This window comes from Zychaea mexicana, assembly GCF_025766255.1.
Source record: "Zychaea mexicana strain RSA 1403 chromosome Unknown BDB00scaffold_34, whole genome shotgun sequence".
Lineage (NCBI taxonomy): Eukaryota > Fungi > Mucoromycota > Mucoromycetes > Mucorales > Lichtheimiaceae > Zychaea > Zychaea mexicana.
Window position 1 is genome coordinate 315135 of NW_026516697.1, and position 19565 is coordinate 334699.

The window sequence follows — 19565 nt, forward strand, 5'->3', positions numbered from 1 at the left end:
TTGCTGCTGCTGCTGCTAATGTTGTCACTGTGGCTGTTGCTGCTATTACTGCTACTACCGCTGTTGCTGCTGCTCTTGTTGTTGTTGTTGTTGTTGTTGGTATTGCTTTTGGTATCGGTGCCGCTAGAATCGTTTGCCCGCAAAGAGTGTGGTTCGCTTTCAGCTTCATTCGTTGAGTTGCATATTTGCGTGATTGACATTGGCGAAGGGTGCGACTGTTGCGCCATGATTCAAAAAGTAAGAGATACGCACGGCCAAAGAGTAGGCGTTGTTGGACAAGAGAGGGAAAAAAGAAAAAAGGAAAACGAAAAAAAAGAAGGGGGGAAAAGGGAAAGATTTGGGAACAAATTCACGTGTAAAACCTGCGGTACAGTACAACGCTGGGGTGTGTCTTGAAAAGAAAGGCCCGATTTGCTGTGGCATGGCCCAGTTAACCCCCGTCTAGAACTGGTTTTGCACGTGAGGATCATCAAAAAATTCGCCGTGTACTACTATTGCCCTCCTTTGCTTTGCTTCTGTGTGCCATCCAGCATTAGAGTATTGGCGGTTCTCATGGCAACCACCTACTGAGGCGCATTTGTATCCCCCATGCTGTGAATTACATCTTAAAGTAGATCGCATCAGTCAGGAACAAGCAGCGAAGAAGAAGAACGAAGAAAAGATCAGGTATCGAGTGTACACTAGCCGCATTGTTACCGTAAATAGAACACACCCCACTGTCTCTCTCTTCATTGTTTTTGTTGACATAGTACCATGCTAAACACACTCCCTTTTGCAGCTCCCACACTCATACTCTTTCAAAACAGTCAACTCTTTGGGGAATACATCTTTGCTGCCTATTAAACACATTTTAACTTGTAAACGGACACATTTCAAGTATTGAAGAAGGAACAATGTAAATGTGGGGAAAACTCTCCCCCACACTTCTGACGTTCTGAAAGGAGGTCGTCAAACACCAAAAATTGGGCTGAATTTTGAGGGCTTTCCGGTGTTTACTATAAGAAGATCACAAGTCTGGTCCATTTTTGATGTTCATATGGGACGAGTTTCAACCTTTTGTTGTTCGAGCCATATAACATGCTCACTTGCACGCATCTTTTGTAGCACGATGCTGTAATCATAGCTCCCTCTTTCCTTCTACATAGCACACTATGTTCTCGCCAACATGCGTATATGTGTAACAAAGTGCCAAGTGGTGGACATTGCCCGAGTGCTAAAGAATTTTGATCGTCCGACGAACTATTTTTGATTTACTCTAAATCTCCGCCAAAAGTCGAACATGATGTCATGCATCGTCGTCGTCTTTGTTCATAAGATGTATCATACCTTGAATGCAATGACAACTATGTGATGCTTGTACTAACAGATCCTAGAATGATCCAATGATTGCATGCCATTATTATTATAAGCAGCCAAATCAGTGAAATGTGCAGGACTCACTCACCTTTTTCTTTCTACTTTTGGGCTAATATACTTCTTATCGCGTATCCTAGGACTATACGCACAATATGTAGATGAGATGGTATGCTATAATATCTGTGTATCTTCTGGCCTTTCTAAAAAACCCAGTGTGGTCGTACTGAAGTTACCAAAATAGACATTTCTATTCTCGTGTTGTTGGTCGAAAGCGTCTCTGATGATGCGCAGGCTGCCTTGATTTACTAGCAAAAAGTATATATAAGATTATAGAAAAATTCGACTTTACAAATGCTGATTTGCGCGTTTTGATCGGTTTAAGTCGGCACTCGCCGTAATCCTTTGTTTGGCCTGAAAATGATATTGGCCGCAGCCGCCGGGTACCACCTTTCTAATGTGCGACCATTAATACAATCGATAACATATATAAAGTAGCAGATAGATAATGTGTTTACGCAAAACGGTTTATCATTACGATCGCTTGGATAACATACACGTTTACACGAAGGTTTTTTTGAACCTTTTTGCATGAACAGATCTAAATTTCTTTTCTACTGCCGATCTTCGAGTTTATTTAAAACTGCAGTGCTTGTTTCAATACACCGCGTTGTCGTTGTTGCTGCTGTCGCTACAGTACATTTGACTTTGGAGTCAAGTTTCAAGATACTCACCGGGAAGTGTTCTGATTCGGCGCATAATCGACATATAACAGCTTCAAAGTCAAATAAGAGCTCTTGATGAAAAGTCTTTGAGAACGAGTATTACGTGTTTAACTTTGAGCTAGAGTTGCCACACACAACTTGTACAATCGCTTTTGCCACAGCCGATTTATTGCTATGATCGCCATTTCTACTTTGTACAAAAGGTCCTTTTCTCTTTCTCATATAGGCAGGTAATGACGTCTTTTCAACCATGCAATATATCACCCTGCTTTAACAGTAGAGATCGTCTTTGAAGAGCTCTCGCCGTCTCTAATTGCAGTTACTCAAGCCTTGCGGGTTGAAGGAGTAAACAATAAATTTGAAGTTATGTCGCGAGCTTCACTACAGTATCACTCCTAAGATGAAAAGGTTCGGTGTCATAATCTCCCAAAGCTTTTCAGTAAACAACAGCGTTGTCGCTGTCGCTGGCGTTGCCGTTCGCAGTGATACATGGCTAGATCTTTGATCCTTCTTTTGATTGACAATGTCGAGTAGGCGCTGTTGATTGTGCTTTCAACGATATGGATTATTCACGTTTCGTAGAAACTTTTGACGTCGAAAAAGTGTATGTGATATAGAAAGCTGGGCGATGTCTTTGACTATAAATGCATCATTGAGCGGCACCACTAACGCTGAAATATACCTATTGATGCCCGTCGTCTCCATGAGATCAGGACGCCAAACTTTACATAACCATCTCTTTACAGTAGTCATAAACAGTTGGCAGTATCCAGAATAATATGCTCTTTCACTTTCTCTTAAACATAGGACTTCTACCGTAAAGATCTCACGTACATTCCTGTACCAGTTTGTTTTTCCCTCCTTGATTTCCGGACAACAGTTGTACCTACTGTATCATTGCGGGAAAATGAGGGTTTGAATTCAAAACTGGGATAATCTCTAATGTCATCCTTTGATTAAGCTTGAAAAATTACATTTGTAGAGGTGAGTATAAAGATATCATTAAAGGCTCACAAACCGATGAAAATACAGTGAATTAAAGCTTAACAACGCAAAAAAAAAACGCCGCCCTGGTCAACAGTATTATCGTGGATGTATATTTCGTATTTAACACAGCGAAAAAGCGAGGTCCCATCATCATCGCAAAGCATAATATATAATAAACTTCCATATATGATAATATTGTACATAGTAGCATTGAAGACGAGCAAAGAGAGAAGAGAAAGAGAGAGAACACTAGTTGTTGCGTCTTCTTTGGCTAACACGGTCACTTCTATTGGAAAAATAAAGGAAATACAGTAGAGGATTGACCAACAGTAGTAGAATGGTAACTTTAGTTTACCAACAGGTATCTACTTTGAGCCGTGGTCCTCCTTCTATTCCTCACTGCTGCTGTCCGTGATGTCCAGCTATAAAAACAGGTGTTACATGTTATTTTAAGTCTAATACTGTACTGGATAACGCTTCAGTCTCATAATAAATCATAAAAGATGCTGTTGTTATGGAAATTTACGTTGGTTTTCTTGTAGTACTGGTGCTTGTAGCCCCATTTGTACGTAAGAGCCATCTTGTGGAGGATTCTAGCAAGTAAAGGTGACGAATCTATCTGGTTTTCCAAAACAACGAACAACGCACATTGCGTCTTGGTGCAGCTGATGTATATTACCAAGGGGAGCCAATGAAAGACGATGGTAAAATACAGTAACGCACCGTCCAACATTAATCATATCATTGTCTTTGAGATGCATAGCGTCTGCCATATTGCGGTAAAGGTCGGAACGCAAACGGTCTCGGTTATGTCGAATGAAGCTCAAACGATTGGATTCCATCATTGCATACATATCAGTGATGAATTGCTAAAAGAGGTTGCCGAAACGGTGAAGATCATGTCTGTTTCGAATCACTGTTATTGCCGCGCACCATGAGCTGGAAAGGGAATATCATTTACAACAAACATCGAATACATATCGTATATCTATAAAGCATATACAATTTATTATTTTCTATATAGATGAGCTACAGATGAGGAGAAAGGGGTTTAACGGCGATGTATAATGTAATTTATGGCGAGTAGGTCGTAAACAAGTTGATTATGGTACTGTATACATTTTGACGCTGATGATGACTCAAAACTCAAAAACAATTAGTTTTGACAATCTTGACTTTCACATGAGAGTTCCATTTTTCGCGGCGGATGATCCCTTGTATATCATTCTCGTAAACCGATTTACAATTTTCAAACGTGATGGACTCCAGCTTTGGCAGGCTTTGTAAAGTTGCTATAGACTCCCGGTCCAAAGTCATAGTCGTCAACCTGACTTCTCGCAAATTCGGACACTTGCACAGGAAATAGCGCAAATTTGTGCTGCAACCATGGTCATACGGTTCGTACAACTGCTGAGGGTGGAACTGTCCATGGTGGTTCTGGTTTACGCTATGGATACACTCTACGACGAGACGTTCCAAAGCCGCGAAGCAGTCAATGTTGCAAAAGTTGGTCTGATGTTCGCTATTACAGAAAGGATACCCCCAATCAATGCTGGTAAAGTTATTGTAGAACAGTCGTAGCATAGCTCCAGTGAACCAGTGCGCGTTTTGGTCATCGGCATATCCACTTATCGTCAATTCACGTGCAGTTGTTTTCGCTGCTGCTACTGAATGTGTTGCTGTGCTGTCACCAGTATTTTTGGTAGTGCAACCATAGGTATCATTGATGTCCACTTGTACAACAAAAGTGCTTGTTATTACACTGCTTCCGTGAATATCGTAACTGAGAAAAGGTGGTCGTGAGCTGTCCCTGCTAACGTATATGATCGACTCCAGGTGAGGACAGTACTGGAAAAGTTGGCTGAAGACGGTTCGGATACTGTCTTGCTCAAGAAAGTAGTCGCTTAGCATCAAGTGTCGAAGGTTCGGGATACGCTGAAAAATAGTTACTGTCTGGCCATTGACAAAAGCACTGTCGCAGGTGAGCTGGAACGTGCCAAGATTGAAATGCTGTATTGGTGTCGATACGTAGGATTGTAGTTGCATTTCTTGGCGCCAGTGTTGCAGTAAGTCAACTTCGTTTGACGACGACGACGTAGTAGTAGCAGTAGTAGAAGCTTCACTATTGCCGGCTATTAGTTGATGATAGCTTACACTTCCTTGAACATAAAATTTGCTGGATGCAAAGTGCAAATAGTTCAGGTTACGAAAATAAGCTAGAAGCATGGTTATGGCGCTCTCCATATGTTGCTGATCAATCGCTGTCCACAAATCCAAAGAGGTCAGAGAGATGGACGCAAGGTTAATTAACTTGTTGAGCCATTGTTCTGAGAAGCAGTATAGCCGTATTGTCGCTGGGTATAATGAGAAACAGCCGGTGATGAATATTGCAGCATGATGAAGACGACGATAAAGCTATCAAAGTTAGCAACCCATATCTATAACGGTTGTATAGTATCAAATAAATACGGCAGCATACCTTGCTTGATAGCGTAACACTGCCAATATTCTAGCATGTCCATAAACTGAATCAGCTCCTGATTTGCCCTCAGAGGCAGGTCACTTGTGATACGGTCGGCAGTCAGTTCTATCGCATGAACTCCCAGACCATTCACGTGCTGCAAATACGGTATCATTACTTGGCTTAGATTATGTCTACAGCGTTCGTTGGATAGAGTATGTACTAGTCGAGGCCACTTTAGGATGATTTGTCTAATTCTTTTGCTGACGCCTGTACAGCGAATGCAGTCTCGGAAGGTGAGGTGGGAAAATATCTTATGGAGAATCTCTATAGGCATGGCGTTGAGATTGGGTACTAATAAAATCATGCTACGGCATCTCAAGTAATGGTAGGTGAGGGTGATGCCGCCGGCAGTTCGCTGTGATAATCTTCTATGATTTATCATAGTAGTAGCTGATGATGACGCTTGTTGTACGTCAGTGTTTTTCAAGTTGATCTTTTCAATTTCGATTGAGAAGGGGTTTTATGGTAGTCTAGTAGAAGCAAAGGGGATGATCCAAGAGAAGAGAAGGGAATCCCACTGTGTATATATACCAGTAACTGCTTATATGTTGTCAGAGGTGAACATTTTCAAATTCGAATATTAGCCCCTCATTCATTAGAAAAAGAAGAGCATGCTATCTACGCGACGTTCGCGTACTAAGCTTATAAGATTAACTTTTGCTAAATCGTCATTGTATCAAAGGACTACTTGCGAGTACAAAAGTGCTATAAAAAGACCTACTGACGACTATATACTGAGTACTCTGTTGGACATTCCACAGTTTCCTACGGTGAAGATGATAACGATATGATATTGATAAAAAATAACTATGAGCTCTGAGCATACAATAATGAACGCAAGCAACAACATTATGCATGCACACATGAACATGATAATATGTAAGGCTCGACTACTACAACAAAGACGCAAAAACGATTCTGTGTAACTGATAAGCCGGTTTAAAACTTGTGTCTTTAAGTAAATGCATATTCTGTATATGTAGCATTGCTTAATTGAATGATCACGAGTATGCGCAAACCAGCGCCATGTGCGAGTAATCAACAGCAAATAAGAGTCGACGCTGCTTACGCTTAAAGAAAAGTTCTTTATTTCCGTTTAGCGCTAAGAATCATCTGTCGTCAGTAGTACTGTAACATATAAATACGATGACAATGTCGGTGACTTTTGCAGATACAGTACCTTCAATGGTAGTACATTTGTGTTTCGAAATGACTTTGTTGCTGTTATGGATCTCGCTGTAAGTAGTAGTAAATATTATATTATGGAGCGTACTACGCCGCTGCTGGTGCAGCCTGTATAACAAACATCTTTTTTTTTTGTTTGTAGGCTGTTATCGTCTTACATATTAGAAGGTTTATTGTTTGGCCGAGAGTTATGAAAGTGTCGTGTGGGGCTAGTGGTAGATAGACAAAACCATAAAACTACGATATGGCACCCTGCCATTATAATACTCTTTGATTTGAGATCGCATCATGCTACAGAAGAATATCTATACAATGCCAGTTGCAGGATTTGATTTAATTCCACTACTGTTTAGTGGCCTGCTTTAATCTATTTTTAGATGATGTTTTGAACCCTTTTTTTACGCATGGTGCCTCGTTTTTTATGAAGAGTACCGATGTTTTGCTGCACAGTGCCGCAACTTTGCTCACGCGTGTGACTTGTACTCCCAGGAAGTTCGACAAGAATGATATAATTTAGTAGTAACAGTAGTGTCTCGATCATCATGTTTCGCAAGTAATCGAGATTCTCATACGCTTATCGTTTTATTTGTTTTTCTCTCCAACATGATAGAAGGAACCTTTAATACATACAACTCTTATTTTCTACAAGGTCCGCGTATTACGGTAACGCGAAAAGGTATAACAAGAATAAAGCTACACAATTCTGGTATCAGTCGTGTGTGTTCCAAAAAAGAAAAAAAAACTCGTATGACACTACCATCCCCGATTATTATTTTTTTGGTTTACCTGTTACAACACATACATTTTTTCAATCCAGCAAATGAAGATCAAAATCGATAGCGAGCCCGACGAATGCTTATCAGAAACTCGCTAGGGGACTCCTTTGTATCATGGTAGCCAATGGGACCAACATCGCAATCGGCACACGACAAATACTTTACAGCGTCAACGGTTTTAGAAAACCCAACGTTCTCAAAGTCCATCATGTTACCCAGGCGCCAGAACTGCGTTTCTGCTGAACCTTGCAGTTGCTCGGAAAGGTTGCTTCCGAGCACGGATTCCGGTAATTCTAGCTATATTGCAGAGTCAAGAAAAAAAGAAAAAGACAGAAATGCCAATGACAATGTTGTTGTTAGTTTTTGGTTTTGCTATAGTTCGTTTCAAAACGGATAACATGGATAGAGAGCCTTCTTGTATACGGGTTATATATGTATATATGTACCTTGGCTCCGTCGCGTTCAACAAGCACGGCAGCACCTTTCTTGATGACAAGACATTTGCACTTGTCAAGAGGGCACAGAATGTCGGCAGCATTTCTGCTTGTATCGGGCTCAACGATTTTCTCGAGAGGATCCTCAAGTGAATGAAACGCGATCGGATCAGACGCCATAACGAAAGCTAATGTGCAGTAAAAATAGAAACAAGGACGCTGCGGGACTTGACTTTGCGTGTCCACATCACTCCGGGTATTAATTTTTAGGGCCCTTCTGCCAGACGCGTCAAGCGGGTTACTTTTCCCTTTTGTTTTTCGCGATAAACAAGTTGGAAAGAGAAGAGAAGGGGAACTCTCCCAGATGTGTACCCTGCCTGTTTCCAGGGTTACTAGCAGATTACTATGGCGTTGACAACGGCGGTCAATGTGCCCGAATTGAGCAATATTAAAATGTCGGGATGATACCGTGGGACAAGCCTTCCTTGTCCCTGTTCTGCAAAGTCGCATATATTAAACATTCAGGGGGCCAGTGCTGAAGGGACTGGCGGCAGCAACAGCACTTGGCAGCAGATGATAGCAAGAGCATCAGTGATCAATCATATCGTCGTCGTCGTCGTCGTCGTTCCCACCCACACACATCCTCGTCTGACCGCATTCTATCAGAAATAATGCTGAAAATGCAAGAACGAGTCAGATGGTGTCAATATCCCGAGGAATGACCATAAATTCCCAGGCCCCAACATGACCAACAAAAGATAAGGTGTCCAAGAAGTGTACAATGAAGAAGACTTGTTCGCTGTGTCTTTGTTGTTGTTGGGGGGTCCAGGTCCCTCGCCCTCCTTCTTTTTCTGCTGAGTGTGTGTGTCTCAGACCCAATGACATCAACTCAAGAATCGATCAGAGAAAGAGCGAGAGGGGAACTTGGGCCTCCGACTTCTTGTTTACTCATAACAAGTATAGGCGGGTCTGGGATACCCCATTCCGGCTATTTTTATTGCATTTTTTTTTGGATTTTCTTTCGTCTTCCGTCTCTTTCTGATTCATTTCTTTCTTTTCTCGCATTCTCATATATTACTCGAGAAGCCCTCCCGATAACAAAAAACAACAACAACACATTCCACCTACTACCATGTCGTCAGAAGATACTCCCGTCAACGTGACCGAGCAACAGCAGCAGGACCCTCTTGTTGACGTTTCCGAAACTGCGACTGCGGATGCTCCTGCTGCTGCTGCTGCTGCTGTCGCGTCGGTGGCTGAGGACGTTCACGTGTCAGCAGCAGTCGATCCTACCATTCAGGCTGCTATCGACACCGTCGTTAGTTCCGGCGCCATTGACACATCGGCACTTTTGGAAAAGCTGAAGCAAGAGCGCGAGGCTAATGTCGAAACCGAACAACCCCAGCAGCCCGAGCAACAAGAAGAAGAACCCAAGCCTGCTGCTGAGGAACAGAAGAAGGTTGAGGTAGAACCGCCGCAGTTCGAAAAGACCGAAGCCGTTGACGCTGCCATCACGACCGCCGTCGGTTCCGCTGTCATTGATATTCATGCTATTGTCGATACCGTCGTCAAGGCCAAGGCTGAAGCTGACGCCGAAGCTGACGCCGAAGCCAAGAGAATCGCCGAAGAAGAAGAAGAAGCCGCACGCAAGGCCGCCGAGGAGGAGGAGGAGGAGCAGCAGCGATTGGCTGAAGAGAAGCGTTTAGAGGAGGAGCGTCTCGCTGAGGAACAACGAATTGCCGAAGAAAAGCGCTTGGAAGAAGAGCGTTTGGCTGAAGAGAAGCGTCGTGAAGAGGAGAAATTGGCAGAAGAACAACGACTTGCTGAAGAAGAAGCCGCTCGCAAGGCTGCCGAGGAGGAAGCTGCACGTAAGGCCGCTGAGGAAGAAGCCGTTCGCAAGACTGCTGAGGAAGAGGCCGCTCGCCAGGCTGCTGAGGAGGAAGCTGCACGTAAGGCCGCCGAGGAAGAGGCTGCTCGTAAGGCTGCTGAAGAAGAAGCCGCTCGCCAGGCCGCTGAGGAGGAAGCTGCACGTAAGGCCGCTGAGGAAGAGGCCGCTCGCAAGGCCGCTGAGGAAGAGGCCGCTCGCAAGGCTGCTGAGGAGGAAGCTGCACGTAAGGCCGCTGAGGAAGAGGCTGCTCGCAAGGCTGCTGAGGAAGAGGCCGCTCGCAAGACTGCTGAGGAGGAAGCTGCACGTAAGGCTGCTGAGGAGGAAGCTGCACGTAAGGCCGCTGAGGAAGAGGCCGCTCGCAAGGCTGCTGAGGAGGAAGCTGCACGTAAGGCTGCTGAGGAAGAGGCCGCTCGCAAGGCTGCTGAGGAGGAAGCTGCACGTAAGGCCGCTGAGGAAGAAGCTGCTCGTAAGGCCGCTGAGGAAGAAGCTGCACGTAAGGCCGCTGAGGAAGAGGCCGCTCGCAAGGCTGCTGAGGAGGAAGCTGCACGTAAGGCCGCTGAGGAAGATACCGCACGAAAGGCTGCCGAGGAAGAAGCAGCACGAAAGGCTGCTGAAGAAGAAGCAGCACGAAAAGCATCAGAAGCACAAGCCGCACAACAAAAAGCAGCTGATGAAGCAGCAGCACAGCAATCTGTTCAACGACCTGAACCAGCCATGCCTGTCCCACTTGCTGCTAGTGAAGTAAACCCACAAGCACCAGCACAGGAGGCACCAGCTCAAGAAAAAGCAGTTGCACCTGAGACACAACAGCAAGCAGAACAGCCACAACAGCAACCCGCCGAAGAAGCCCCCAAGAGCAAGTGCACTATCATGTAAAAAGTAAAACTGATACCTTATACATATTGGATTTGTAATATCATCAAAAATCAAATATATAAATAATACTACATTGCAAAGCGAACACACTTATCATTTGCTGGACTTAATGGGCGGTACTTGGACTGATACCAATAAGCTATGCTCTAATGTATCGTTAGAAAAGTAGTGTGCTTCTATGACGATGTTTAGCAATAGCTTGTGGAAGGAATCAAAATAACTAGAACAAATGTTGTCAATTTTGATGCAGGCCGCATATATATTTCCGGCAAAGCGTTATTAAAAGGGGGGTTTTCTACATGTACGGAGAAATCATGCATGCTCACATTTACTATGTCTGTTGTATGTCAAATATCGTAAGCATTGCCAACTTGAGCATCTGACCATTACATTCTATCTACGCAGCTACTGTAACAAGGGCGCAAACAGGAGTCAGACGGTGTCAGTTATTTGCGACAAGTATCTTGATAAAGCTTCGCGACTTAACGAGAAACTTGTCTGATTGGATGTGTTGTAATCAATGGCAGCAATTGTTTATCAAAGGAAAGAGTTTATTCTTTACTTATATTTACGTATGGTAAGAGCAGCCCCTCCGTATGTAGTCTATACCTATATATAACTATTGCTAAGAGAAGAAACGCACATGACACATATAAGTACATATAGTTCCTGCCATCAGTACCGCCAGCATCAAGTGCTAGTAAATATTCAGACCAGATTTGTTAAACACAATTTACACATGGTTCAGATTTCAAACATTACAGTAGCTTACAGTCGTCTGGCCTTCATCATCGATGTGTAAAAACACAGCTGCAAAGAACAATATACTGTTTACGATGCCGATATTGTGCTAACAGTACAAGTTGTGTGATTGATGAGCATCTTAACAAATGTAGAGTTATACGAAGCAAGCGCAATAAGCAGGAATAGATCTATTCACTTTATGAAAACGATATGCAGCGTTGCTACGCCTGGAGTAGGCCTCAAATCATTTACAGAAACCTATAAATAAAAGAACATTGAAATTTGTAATATAAAGTTTCCATCCCGCAATATAATTATTAAATCATACGTACTCGTTCTATATCAGTGCAAACATTTTATCTTGATACTAGCGGTACGAGTACTTTATATTGGACGTAACCATCGTTAAGTTTAAGCGATCTACTATTACTGTCAGCGAATGAAATGAGAAAAAAACCAACAATGTTGATACGCATGACGATGCGTCCTAAAGGGGGGCATGTGTACTACCGCATATCTTTGTTACCCCATTCGATTTTGAAAGCCTTACTACATACCTTTTTTCTTGTTCAGTCTGTGTCACATGCTCTCTGCCAGGACCAACAATAGTGAGAAAGTGATTCCGTGGGTGTCCCATTACAAATCCTTTTCTTCTTTCTCAGCAATCCCCTCCAATCGCTCAGCATGGCTTCTTTTTTGAAAACGATTATAATCGAGCCCTCAGAGAAACATACTGGCACTGTCTGCTGGTTGCATGGGTTGGGTGATTCCGGTGCGGGTTGGTTATTTCTCGTTGAGGAATTAGCGCCTCTCTTTCCTCATATCAAGTGGATTCTCCCCACTGCGTAAGTAGGAAGATGTCGATTGAAGCTCGACATCTAACACGATTTAACGCACATATCCCTCTCTCCCTCTCTCTCTGTGTGCGTGTGTTAATTTGCGCTTCTCTTAAAACAATTTATTTTTCTGTCTGTTGTAATAAAAAACAGACCAGTACGAAAAGTTGAAGCCAATGCTGGAGCACTTATGCCTGCCTGGTTTGATGTACCTGGATTTGACAAGTCAGCCAACTTGAAAAAGACAGATTCAAAGGGCATGGTCGAATCTTCAAATTTAGGTATTTTATTTTTTTGCTGTTCCTGCATGAATGTAGTAATAATATTAAAACACATGACCTTTGAAAATTATGTGCGAACACGTAGTGAACGAGCTTATTCAAGCGGAAATTGACAGCGGCACCCCTTCGGATCGGATTATTCTAGGCGGCTTCTCCCAGGGTAAAACAGAAAAAGAACCTACACTAGGAACAGCCATGCGTTGTTTATAGAATAAACTAATGTTTGTTTTCATACTACCAGGTTGTGCGATTGCTTTGCTCACAGGATATTCGACGCATCACAAACTCGCTGGTGTCATTGGCTGTAGTGGATGGCTGGGCGTGATTGAAGGAATAGAAAATGTAATGCGGCAGGTTACTGTTCATTTCATCCAGGAGACCTCTAACACAATCTCTCTGTTTATTAGATTGGCACCGAGACAAACAAGAAAACTCCATTTTTGTTATGCCACGGCGACGAGGATGTGGTAGTAAAGCCGCGCTACGGTCAAGCAACCGCAAAGTACCTCAACAAAATCGGGTTCCAGGCAACGTTTAAGTTGTATCCAGGACTCGGCCATGCTGCCGCATTACCAGAAATTGAGGATATCGCCAGCTTCATCAAGGAGCAGTTGCCCCTTCGACATGAAAGCAAGATCTAGTAGAGAAGAAATGCATACAGGCTAAAATGTATTATCAGCGATAATCAACATATAAAGAAGGCATATCAAACACTACACACACAGGAACGAACTTTTTGTAATATGCAAAAATGGAGTCTTTTTTATATGATGGCTGATTGCTGAAAACAAACCGGATCAAAAGGCCAATACACTGCTTTTGCCTTCATGGTGTTGTCAAAAGTTTTATATGCGTTTGTCGTGACAATTAAAACTGTTGCTAGATATTAGTCGTTCGCATAATTTTTTTGGTGGAGAAGGTAGATTTTCTTTTTGTCTTTTTAGCTCTCTTTCCGTTTGCGTAAGCTAGTTCTGCGCGGTGATGCCGTTTACCAACACGCTATGTATCAGCTTGCAGCAGTTCTTTTCAATACCGTAGTTGTCGTTTTGAGGGAAAAAAAGGTTCCGATTCTTTGTTTTTCTCGTGGCAGAACAATTCCATGTGTCTTTCCTCATGTGCTGCTCACATTGTCTGCCTTATTTCGTCTATAGCTTTCCTAATTTAAATGTCTTTCTATCTGACGGTTTATATTGTGGTTACGCATATATGTATTCTCGCTGATCGCTAAGATCTGGACGGTTCATGTATGTTTTCATGGCTTACATAATGGACTGACCAAATTAGCTGTGCGTCAATTGTCGAAGGTAGGCCCATACACATAACCTGATGTATATTCCAACCAAACGTGCCAAAAAAAAGCATCATTTCGCTGTTAAGCTTAGTTTGGCAAATGAAGGCTTCTTGACAAATGCTAAGATACTGTAAAAGTTTTGGAAGACGACGAGACACCTGCCATGTCACGAGTTATGTAATATGTTTGTTGCGCTCCGCTTCCATCATGCGGTGTACCACTAAAACAAAGAAATCGGAAGCGAAGTGATGGAATACATACTGTAGAAAAGTTTAATTGAAGCACCAAGGTTCAAAAAAGCAATGCTAGTGCCAAATATAGATTACCGGCAGCCAACTACAATGAGGTTGTCATATTCATTAATACATAAACGATTCAATAAGCTGAGTCTTCATGGTTGGCAAATAGTCATGATGTAAGCACATGGTGTCTAACCATGCGTCACGTCAACAACAATAATAATGGATTTTTCCTAATAGATGGCGCTTGATTTCTTGGCGCGATTTGCCATTTCAGCTTGACGCTGACCGCAGTTTATCCATGGCGTCTCATTAGTTTCACTTTGGCACGACCCGCACATCACTTTGCACCCCCCCCCACTAGTAAAACACTGGAGCGAGAAGTAAATCAAATCAGTAACTTGATTGATCGTGGTAAAAAAAAGCTGCAGCTTCTGTTCTTCTAAGAGGTATTCTGAGAAAAACGATAATGAATGATTTATCCACTGACTGTTATATATTTCTCAATGAGTCAATGGAATTTCTGCACTGTACAGTTTGTACCGCAGATCCGATCATTATCGGTGAGTAGAATGTACCAGCTATTTTTGATGCTCAGGATGCAAAGAAATAGGCTATAGATATTGAACTAAGTTGGTTAGATGAAACGGTGGGACTCATATGCATGATTGTAGTCAGATATAATATAGGCTTCAACTATTAAGCGGCTTTATCAGTATCAATATTATCATCCTCGAAAACCTTCCTAAAACGTTGCTTCTTCACCGGTGTGAAAAAGATGTCTGGGCTCAAGTCTCTTTTCGGTCTTGCGGGTGACTGATGTCCTAATATTTTTGGTGGATACATACCATGGCCAATAGAAAAATATAATAGAACAAAAAGATAGAAGAATAGAATATAGCTTGAAAGACAGTTTTATTGTTCAATGATGGAAGGATATTTATATGTTTTCTAACAACTGCATAGATGATAATAATGATGATATGTGTGATGTGAGTGACATGTAATTATAACAAAAAGCATGGATCGATAGCGCAACCCAAGCGCCATGTAACGAAATGGAGTATGTTACAATTATACAAGAAAGGCAATCGATAGTTGACTCATAGTTATAACTTGTTGTATGCCAAGTAATACCAAGAAAAGGACAGTGATAGTGGGCATCATTTTAGGCTACGACACCGGTGGGTTTGAAGTCCAATGATTGTTTAAAAAATTACAAGATTGTCAAGGGTCGCAGGTATGAACATGTGCGGAATCGACTGCTTTACTGCAATTATATATTCGAGCCTAAACTACAAACAAAAAGAATATAGAAAGGATGAGGACGCTACTTCGCTACTTCAACCAAAGAATAATATGCTTATCTATTGGTACCCAGGTGTTTCACAATTTTTTCGGGGGTAGCTTCTTCTACTGGAGGTTCAGGATGGAAACAAAGCGACACATTTCGGCTAGCAATATAATAATAATTATACTTTACGTCAGCTTCTTGATACCTAAGCAGTACGACGATGGTCCATGTTGCCTCATGATTTTTGGTAAGGACAAGGGTGTTACTTCAGATGCGATGAGAAAAACACTACACAGTCTTTCACCAGTACAATTTCGGTGGCAACTTATACTACTGACCTTTTTTTGTGCATGGAAGTAGCCGCACACTTGCGTTAAATAATGCCACTAGTAGAGCTTCGCGGGAGCCAAGCAAGTTGAACTGCATGGCATCTCCATCAATCCGGGGGAGCACAAAGCATGTACCCAGAGCTAGCAGAAGTGGACCTTTCGTACACGCGACAATCGGTTGAAGAAGGGTGCGGCATGCCAGGTTCTCTACCACAAGAAAGCCTTCGCGAAACCAAGCAGGTTGAAATGCATGGCATCTCCATCAATCCGGTGGAGCACAAGGCATGTACCCAGAGCTAGCAGAAGTGGACCTTTCGTACACGCAACAAACCGTTGAAGAAAGGTGCGGCACGCCAGGTTGCTTTCTTGCTGTGACAATGATTCGTACTATTGCTAGTTGAAAAAAGCGACGCTTTTCATCACCGCATGCACACGCCCTCTAAACCGTGCACTGTCCTAGTGCACTAGAACTAAGGACGGAGCTTTTCAGATATCTGGGTGACAAGGTCAAAAGAAATTAAGCGCCATCTATTAGGAAAAATCCAATATATTGATCACAAGGTCTTTTCTATCAAAGTGGCGCTTCTTGTCAATCATTCACAAATTAGTGCCACTCAAAAGAAGGTGGGCGGCACAGCAATTTACATTTCTTTTAACGTACTGCGCATGACACCGATGGTGGCGCTTAATGATTACACATTTTTCCTAATGATTATTCTTCCTGGTGGCTATTGGTTTCCAAAAGCCCACATCTATACTCTCTATACTTTTTGATTTGGCATGTGATATAAGAAGCCTACCGCAGCAGGTCTGTAAAAAAGTATATAAAGAGGCGTTCAATCACGGTCCTAGCTCTTTGCTTCTATTCAAAAAACTAAAAATTCATCCAAAATGCCCCATCATCTTGCTCTTGATCCATTTGGCTTCAAAACTTTCCGAGATCAGACCCAGGTAATTATGAATAAGTTAATCTTTATCATTTCCTCGGTATGAGTTTCTAACACTTGCTGTATTGTAGCCGCCAGCTACTCCACCGGCTACCCCAGTTCCTCCCCCACCGCCAGCTCGGGCAACAAGCGTGTTTTATGGTCTTCCTCAGTTGGTGTTCTACTATCCGTCCTATTATGTACAGCCCCAAGCACCACAGCAGTCGCAAGCTGCGCAGAAGTAGTTTAGGCTCTGTACTTTCCTCGACATCGTGACAGCCTTTCCTATCTATTGTCCATTTTGCATATGTTTGCTTCTTTATTACTGGATATATTGCCATGACGGACGTGGTATAAATTATTTTCATACATGAATAAAAAAGCAATACGATATCTACTCTTTTCTTCTGGAAAGATACTTTGCTGGGTTGAGTTGCATGCTGACGACAAATGTAACTGCTGCGACACAACCTAAAAGGATCCAGCTGAGATGGGCGCGGATAACAAATGGGAGCCAGACCGCCGCGATTGTCCTATATAACCATGTTCAGCGCTTCGAAATTCCAGATCAATCATATATCCATATTACTTACGAGGAATAGATGTAACCAGATGATGCAGGTCCCAGCGCGCGCATAGCACTCGAGCAACCTTAAAAAAATAACTTAGACTTCGAAAAATTTCCCTTCAAGTTCCCCTGAAAATACATACATTGTGAGAAAGCGTTGATAGCTCCCAAAGCATCCATGCGAGGCGCCGCATTGTTGACAAGGATGATGGATCCTGTCATTGCCACCGTTTGACATAATGTTTTGAGTCCAATGCTCAGCAACAAGCCGGCAAAGAGCAACCATTTGCCGTCATCATCACCACTGTGCAAGTATCGCACGCAACCCTGCAACCCAAATACAAAAATACTGAGCAGCAACGATGCGCGGAACAAACGGACAGTGCCCAACCATCCGGTCAGACGGTGATACATGAAAAATTGCACGAACAGCGTGACCATGCCAGCAAAGGATAACGCTGTGCCGATTTCGTTTGAATTCAGTCCAAGACCACCAGTATCACGATCCGTTGCGGACCAGGTCGGGAAGAGCTCTAAATAGGATGGGAAAAATGGTGGAAAGAGAAGCGTGATGAGCATAAATTTATACATATTTAACCACATTTTAGTTCCGCATTATGAGTGCGAAGAATTACCATCGTAAAAGACGTTCTGGTAGGCTGCTAACCCGTATGTTACACAAACTGCTATAACTGCGGGTGTCAACGCGTCACGGAAAGATGCCGATGATGGCTTCGGATCCAAATTAGACTGGTCATTGTTTGCGCCAAATGTTTGATAACCACTTTCTGCTTCCTCAGTTAAAAGTCTTTCTTCTTCGCCTCCCTCTTCGTCTTCCTGCTGCGATATCAGGGATTCCTTCTTTCGAATCAGCGTTTCCTCCAAAAGCAAAAAGCCGGCAATCCAACCAACAGTCGCGATACATGATGCAACAAAGCATGGTAGAAAGTATGGGAACTCGGTTAGAAAGTCTGTGATAGGACCTCCACGTCCAAAAACGGCCGGGTATTTTCGCACTGGTTCCGATAAATAGCCTAAGTAATATATGCCTAGTTGTGAATATGCTGCATACTATGATTTCACACTAAGCTCATCGAGCTTGATGACTGGTCTTTTTCTACCTCCAAGACTAGCACCCACAATACCGCCAAGGCCAAAGACGACCTGGAGCATCGAAAAGGCACGTGCTCTCTGTGTTTCCGAATATCCCATGCTCAATTCTGATACCATGCTCTTCAACACCGCAATATTGTTGTCCTGTTTGATTTCGATCAGTTAAACTATCCATTCATCTTATAACGTATCCCTACAGGTCCCAATAGCACGTACCAACAATCCAGACAAAATTTTGGTGCACAGGGCCCATGCGTACGTCTTTGATAATCCAAATGATATACTACTAATGATACCAACAGCTAAACCGAGCAGGACGACTGGGCGTCTTCCAATTCTATCCGAGATCATTCCGATCGGCATCGCTAATAGTTACATTTGCATTGCTTCAGTGCAACATTTTCTTTTTATCTTTTCTCTAGGAAAACTACATCGTATACGATCTCCGTTTTCCGTTCATCCATACCTGATGCAAGTTGCGAGATAGCGAATGCTGACGTGATTAAGCTTACATAATATCCAATATCCGTGTCCTTCCCAACATGGAAATCACGAACCATCTAGCGTATCCATCATTGTTAGACATGTGTGTAACAGTCAAATAAGGTGGGGACACACTTACAAAGTAGATAAATGGAACATGAATGCTAAAGCTGATAGGTTCCTATAAGCAATATTGTTAGAGACGAGAACTCTATGCATATATGCGTCTATACCACAACGGGGCTTCCTGCGATCTTTGTAGATCTCGAAATCGTAAAGTACGAATTGTACACTTACTGCAAATCGCACTGCACAGATGAGGAAAAGCTGTCGGACTGGCAACGGCTTTTCAGAGTCCATAGTTATTGTTTATTTCCAAATAGTTAGAAACCAGCAAAACAACGGCAACTCAAACAAATTAAACTTGCAAGAGCAAGAGGAAGAGATGCGCAAAAAAAATAAAGTCCTGCTGACATCGATGATGGGAGATAGGAACAAAGGCAGCTGATTCCGATAGGCTCGGAGAAGGAGATAAGTAAAATTCAATCAACAAATATACCAGCATGTTTTGCACCAGGCGTATTAGCGACGGGTAAACTTTGCCTCTTTTTCTGTCGCTGTTATAAGGGAGGAGTGATGTGTAATACTGTAAATACACCTCTTGGATTATACTACTTTGACTGTCGCGCAGCAAGTATTTAAGTCTTCTTAAC

General features: G+C 42.7%; 5 protein-coding genes across 5 annotated transcripts; 2 read left to right on the forward strand and 3 right to left on the reverse strand.

Annotated features, from left to right (window-relative positions):
- Positions 1-4094: 4094 nt before the first annotated feature.
- BDB00DRAFT_822192 (uncharacterized protein) lies at positions 4095-6175 on the reverse strand. The gene is made up of 2 exons (XM_053123451.1): positions 5545-6175; positions 4095-5419 (listed from the first exon to the last, which is right to left on the reverse strand). Exons 1-2 carry the CDS (start codon positions 5969-5971, stop codon positions 4212-4214), a joined length of 1635 nt encoding a protein of 544 aa, XP_052979968.1. The 5' UTR covers positions 5972-6175; the 3' UTR covers positions 4095-4211.
- Positions 6176-7601: 1426 nt separating this feature from the next.
- BDB00DRAFT_787804 (Mss4-like protein) lies at positions 7602-8164 on the reverse strand (the record flags this gene model as incomplete). Its single annotated transcript, XM_053120734.1, has 2 exons — positions 7602-7847; positions 7997-8164. 2 exons carry the CDS (start codon positions 8162-8164, stop codon positions 7602-7604), a joined length of 414 nt encoding a protein of 137 aa, XP_052979969.1.
- An 829-nt stretch (positions 8165-8993) lies between these two features.
- On the forward strand, positions 8994-10881 carry BDB00DRAFT_363491 (uncharacterized protein). The gene is made up of 4 exons (XM_053117088.1): positions 8994-9899; positions 10143-10208; positions 10425-10751; positions 10830-10881. Exons 1-3 carry the CDS (start codon positions 9117-9119, stop codon positions 10746-10748), a joined length of 1173 nt encoding a protein of 390 aa, XP_052979970.1. The 5' UTR covers positions 8994-9116; the 3' UTR covers positions 10749-10751; positions 10830-10881.
- Positions 10882-11890: 1009 nt separating this feature from the next.
- BDB00DRAFT_822213 (Phospholipase/carboxylesterase/thioesterase) lies at positions 11891-13433 on the forward strand. Its single transcript, XM_053123452.1, has 6 exons — positions 11891-11912; positions 12050-12337; positions 12482-12609; positions 12695-12769; positions 12851-12951; positions 13017-13433. The coding sequence occupies exons 2-6, from the start codon at positions 12177-12179 to the stop codon at positions 13248-13250; spliced, it is 699 nt and encodes a 232-aa protein (XP_052979971.1). The 5' UTR covers positions 11891-11912; positions 12050-12176; the 3' UTR covers positions 13251-13433.
- Positions 13434-17082: 3649 nt separating this feature from the next.
- On the reverse strand, positions 17083-19365 carry BDB00DRAFT_956738 (major facilitator superfamily domain-containing protein; the record flags this gene model as incomplete). The annotated part of the gene is made up of 9 exons (XM_053129657.1): positions 19150-19365; positions 18992-19033; positions 18836-18929; positions 18586-18734; positions 18378-18513; positions 17892-18290; positions 17400-17789; positions 17282-17339; positions 17083-17221 (listed from the first exon to the last, which is right to left on the reverse strand). The coding sequence occupies exons 1-9, from the start codon at positions 19210-19212 to the stop codon at positions 17083-17085; spliced, it is 1470 nt and encodes a 489-aa protein (XP_052979972.1). The 5' UTR covers positions 19213-19365.
- Between the last annotated feature and the right edge of the window lie 200 nt (positions 19366-19565).